The 6,000-nt window shown below is 35.2% G+C and overlaps 1 protein-coding gene across 1 annotated transcript in view; it reads left to right on the top strand.

The window, feature by feature from the left end:
* Window positions 1-1,811: 1,811 nt before the first annotated feature.
* The window catches only part of LOC149158475 (protein FATTY ACID EXPORT 3, chloroplastic-like), a 48,345-nt gene continuing 44,156 nt past the window's right edge, over window positions 1,812-6,000 (top strand). Inside the window, exon 1 of the mRNA XM_089434000.1 lies at window positions 1,812-2,463. Coding sequence (XP_089290126.1) covers window positions 2,179-2,463 — 285 coding nt within the window. The 5' untranslated portion in view covers window positions 1,812-2,178. The remainder of the gene's footprint in view (window positions 2,464-6,000) is intronic.

The following is a 6,000-nucleotide window of genomic DNA, read 5'->3' as shown; positions in this document are numbered from 1 at the left end:
GTTATGTCAAATAAATGAATTATATTAAGCTATACTCCCTAATTAAGATAATCACAAAATAGAAAAACAACTATGTTTAATGGCATTTGTTTATCTGTGATGTAAGTGCCTTCATTATACTTTGAAAAAATTTCAATAAGAAAAATAACTTGCTTAAATGGAACATAGATATTGCAAAAAGCAAGAGTATACAACACCAAAAGATAATGAATTTTTTCTTGCAGGTCATGATCAATTTACATTTCAACTCGTAGACTTTAAATGTTTTTTTAATTTTAATCTGTTTATTTTAGTTTTTAATTTATAAAATAAACTTATCAAAATTGCTTTGCTATTGTAATTAGATACTATATTTACTAACCCAAAACTATAAAAAAGACCAAAAGTCATGTCCTTTTGCATCACAACAAATTACTAATTAAATGCAACAAATTACTAATTAGAAATTAGATGCAGGGTTTATTTTCTTTGCTAATTAGTAATTGGACAAATTTAAAGTTCACACTAAAGTTATGATAAACAATATTTTTAACTAAATATATCTTTTGTTCTTTTGACCATGGAATAATTCCCCAATCATTGACATTAACCCCAATGGAATCACTTATGTCCAAACATGTTACTAGATATCTAATCTTTCAATTATGGGTTCAAGACTCCATAATTTTTAAATGCTTAAGTTCTTCTTTGACTTTCGACAATCATTTATCTAAATATTGAACACTCTCCACCACGGATTTAATTAACAAATTTATATTCATAATAATGTTTATTTGCTCATTATCATTTTATGAATATTTCCATAATATTCAAATGTAAAAAAATAACAAAATTCTATCTTTTATGCACCATGAATTCATTATTATGCATTTAAATATATTTTATACCCCACGCTTATTAAAATACATTACTTACTTTAACACTCTCTAATTCTTCATACATTATAATGCATTATTATTACCTTTTATAGTTTTTCCCCCTCAAGGTTTCCATGATTCACTCTTAAATTTCATTACATTTTAATTATTAATCTAAACACTTTCTAAATCATGACACATTGGAAAATTACGTCTAAAACTATTCTTATATTTATCACAATTCTTACTTAACAAACGCAAAGTTCATTATATTTCACTCTTTGCATAAAGTCAAAAAGTCCATACAACAATTCGCTATCCAATTCACTAAATCTTAATACAAATAAACATGCCTACAACACACTAGTAATGCAAACCAGCTCTGATGATAATGCAAATTAAACACCTATTAAATCTCATCATAATAACTCACCAAACCCTTCTATTAACCGACAAGGACTAGCACCACAACAGTGGCTCCTTGTTTTACAATATATAGTTACTTATCATAAAAATATATTTATTTAACATTTAAATTTGATAAAAAATATAATATAAACTTAACCTATTATATAATAAAAAATAAAACATATTCAACTTATTTTAATAATAAACTTTTAGATAAATAAAATATTACATTAAAATATTATCAATTTAATTTTTTAAAGTTTTTGCAAGCAGCATGAAACATCCTCAGATCACTATATCAAATCCCAAACCCTACATATATCATTCTCCAGTTTTTTTAAGTAGATGGACTGAAAATAATTTAGATATCAAATCCCAAACCCTGCGTATATCATTCTCAAGATTTTTTAAGTAGATGGAATAAACATAATTTAGATTGTGACACCCATTTAACATGGAATAGCTTATTTCAAATTAAATCGGGTTGGGCTGAAAGGGCCCAGTATTAATATTGAAACTGGGCCAGTCCGCAATAGAATATATTTTTTTTTTTCACAAAAGTCCGCAATAGAATATTAACTAGCGAACGGCAAGCAAAGAATGTGCCAGAGAGTAGAGAGAGGAGAGGTTAGGCATATAAATTGAAATGTTACAAATATCTGGTAGGAAGAGCAGGAAATCGCTCTGACAAATTTTATGCTACCCCGACTTCACCTACTTCTGTAAATCACCTATTTTTCTCGTGCATATCCTATTTTCCTAGTAATTTATTGGTCGTAGTTTCAATTCCCGTCGATTCAAATTCAGCCCCACTATTTCAGTTTTTTGTAATTCGTCCCGTATTTGGGTTTACTTTGAAGGCACCCGGTAAAAAAGACGGTTTGAGACCGTGTCAATACTATCTGTGCCTCATATGGAACAGATGGCCTTGTCTTGCACTTCAAGAGGCGATGTTGGTGCGCAGAATGCCTCAATGTCTCTGGCTTCGCCTTTGTATTTGGGAAGGAGCCCTTCAAAGGCAGCGCAGGTCTGTTGTTTGCAGTGGACGAGGGTTTTAGGGTTTAAGGGTGTCAGGGTTTATTGTCAAGCAGGGCTTGGAAGAGGAGTTGGCATGCGCCGTTGCAAACCAGTTGCTGGATCCTCTGATTCTCGGGCGAAGAACAGAATCGTCGTTGCTGCTTCTTCCCAAGAAGGATCGGTAACCTACTTTACATTCCCTGATGTTTGGGTTTTTATTATTACCAATGCATTGTTTTTTCATATCATTCCTGTGCTATCACTTCTTTTTCCTCCATGCCCGGAATTGCAAAGTCTTTCTTCTTCAGGATAAAATGGGTTTTGATACTGCCAATTCTCTCTGTCAAAATATGCAGGTCTATAAATCTAGAAAGAAATCCTAGATTAGCCTTTTCTATGCAATTATGTTCAGAAGTTGCAGTGTTTCTATATCAAATAGTGAATATTGAAACAAGTGCCATCTGGCTTGAGGAGGCTAATCGGCAGTTGTTCAAATGACGTGCAGTCAGATAATTTGTGCATCAGAGTCCAACAAATAGTCGTGTTTCCCTGACACATGCAAACTCTTCAGCCGTTGTAGTTTCTATTAACCAGAATTAACTCTTTTCCTTGTCAAGCTAGGAAGGGCCGTTGCGGTTTGTACTAGCTGCCATCTTTTTCTCATACTCAAATCTATCTTTTTGCTAAATCAGATTAGAACGTTCATACGAGGTTCGTGAAAACGGTGTGGGCTTGGATGTTTTTTGTAAGGTTGTTTTAAGTGATATTTTATTTTGGTTTTAGAAATGAGGAGTACGAAACTGACTCCCCATTCAATTTGTTGGCCTTCATAATGACACACTTCAGGAGTTGAGGACCCTAGACTTTGCATGATCATTAAATGCATAGGCATCAAGTCTATATATTTGTTCAACTACAACGTGTAAAAGGCTAGATGTGAGTAAAGCACGATTATAATATTCTGTCCAATGTTTTAAAACTCCGTCTCCGACTCCGACTCTGACTCCGATCGACTCTATTTCAATGACTCGGTCATTGTAAAAAATACATTAAATATTTATTTTTCATAAAAACACATAATTTTAAAGATTTTCATTCATGTTTCCAAACACACAGCGTTAGAATATAGATAGAAGACAACATATGATCAAAGTAGGCTCATGAATATATCCATTATATCAAAATGGCACCTAGTGCATTGTCCAATACATACACGATGATGATATAGAGATCTGACTCCGACTCCGACTTCGACTCCGATCGACTCGGCCGGCTCTATTTCAATGACTCGGTCATTGTAAAAAATACATTAAATATTTATTTTTTATAAAAACACATAATTTTAAAGATTTTCATTCATGCTTCCAAACACACAGTGTTAGAATATAGATAGAAGACAACATATGATCAAAGTAGGCTCATGAATATATCAATTATATCAAAATGGCACCTAGTGCATTGTCCAATACATACACGATGATGATGTAGAGATCAAAACAAAAACACATAACCAAGGAGGCTATAAATGGCCTCTACAACAAAAGTCTTTGACCAGTACTACTGGCTACTGCTAGAGTTGCCAACATCATCTAGCTCAGTGTTACTTGGGAGTGGGAGCGAAAGTGGGGAGCGAGAGCGAAAACGGGAGCGGGAGCGACATTTTCAGAAGCTCTCGGTTTGGGAGCGAATCCCGGAGGAGTTTGACAACCAATGTCACTAACATCAAGGTACATAGAGGGATTGGTGCTCTTGATTAAATACGAGTTCCATACCCTAATACATGACAAAATTCAATGGAAACATTGCAATCCCCCAATCCTGAAATCCTGAAAAACTGATAAGTTCGCTGGATTTTGAATGAAATCTAAAATTCTACTTTCTCCATATGAAATCCAATGAGGCCGGAACCACTCTCAAACGTCCTGAGTCATTTCATGGTAATGTTAAAAATTTAAGTAAAAGTGAAAGGATGAAAATGAAGATTAAGGAGAATGTCACTTTTACTTTAAGAATATAACATTACCATGAAATTTGAATAGCATATCAATACTGGGAGAGGCAATGTTTTAAAACTCCGACTCCGACTCCGACTCGGCCGAGGGTTGACTCCGACTCCGACTCCGACTCGGTATCGACTCGGCCGACTCGATTTCAATGACTCGGTCCTTGTAAAAAATACATTAAATATTTATTTTTTATAAAAACACATAATTTTAAAGACTTTCATTCATGTTTCCAAACACACAACATTAGAATATAGATAGAAGACAACATATGATCAAAGTAGGCTCATGAATATATCCATTATATCAAAATGTCACCCAGTACATTGTCCAATACATACACGATGATGATATAGAGATCAAAACAAAAACACATAACCAAGGAGGCTATAAATGGCCTCTACAACAAAACTCTGTGACCAGTACTACTGGCTACTACTAGAGTTGCCAACATCATCTGGCTCAGTGTTACTTGGGAGCAGGAGCGAAAGTGGGGAGCGAGAGCGAAAACGGGAGCGGGAGTGACATTTTGAGAAGCTCTTGGTTTGGGAGCGAATCCCAGAGGAGTTCGACAACCAATGTCACTAACATCAAGGTACATAGAGGGATTGGTGCTCTTGATTAAATACGAGTTCCAGAATCCATACCCTAATACATGACAAAATTCAATGGAAACATTGCAATCCTCCAATCCTGAAACCCTGAAAAACTAATAAGTCTGCTGGATTTTGAATGAAATTTAAAATTCTACTTTCTCCATATGAAATCCAATGAGGCCGAAACCACTCTCAAACATCCTGAGTCATTTCATGGTAATGTTAAAAATTTAAGTAAAAGGATGAAAATGAAGATTAAGGAGAATGTCACTTTTACTTTAAGAATTTAACATTACCATGAAAATTTATAACTGCTTGGAGTCCAAACCAACCAAAAAACAATTTAAAAATCCATTAAAATTTTATTAAATCGCAGTTTGACATGATGCTGGGCGTTTTTTTGTGACTCGGCCGAGTCATAACGGAAACGGCCGAGTTGGCCGAGTCAGCCATGACTCGGCCAGTCGAACCGTTCCAAAGGCCGGGTCATAGAAAAAGGTATTGGCTCGGATCAACCCGGCCGTTTCGGTTTCGAAACGGCCGTTTCTTAAAACAATGGGGAGAGGGGAATGGACCCCAAAGACCAAAAACCAATTAATAAAACCATTTGGAGTCCCCCACACTCAGAAAAAACATAAAAAAAAAATTGCGTTTTTGGAGTTTACTGGTCGCATGAAGTGACTCGGCCGAGTTGATATGGACTCGGCTGAGTCGACCGAGTTAACACTGATCCGGCCGAGTAATGCCATGACTCGGCCGGGTCAGTCTTAACTCGGTCGACCGAACTGGTTCGACGGCTGAGTCGCAAATTTTTTTACCGGCTCGGACCAACTCGGCCGAGTCGGCTGGCTTTTAAAACACTGATTCTGTCTAGGTTTATTTCTTTCCGTGTGTAGTGATTCTGGTCACATAAAAAACATCCATTTGAATTTCTTTCTTTCTTTTGTTCAGGGATTCCCGTCACATAAAAGGTATCATTTTTATATAGCCTAAATGAAGGAAAAATTGTTGTCTCAAGGCTTTTGTGATGTAATTTTGGAAGAATCATGTAAAGCAAAGTTTAATTGTGGATATACTTTCCTTTCAGGTTAGTTTGAATATATGTTTCCTTTAGTTTGT

This window comes from Pinus tabuliformis, chromosome 5_2 (genome assembly GCF_031772625.1).
Source record: "Pinus tabuliformis cultivar Carrire ecotype Pingquan chromosome 5_2, CPIR1, whole genome shotgun sequence".
Taxonomy (NCBI): domain Eukaryota; kingdom Viridiplantae; phylum Streptophyta; class Pinopsida; order Pinales; family Pinaceae; genus Pinus; species Pinus tabuliformis.
The sequence above is the reverse complement of the archived record's forward strand: the minus strand, read 5'-3'. Positions and strand labels throughout refer to the sequence as shown.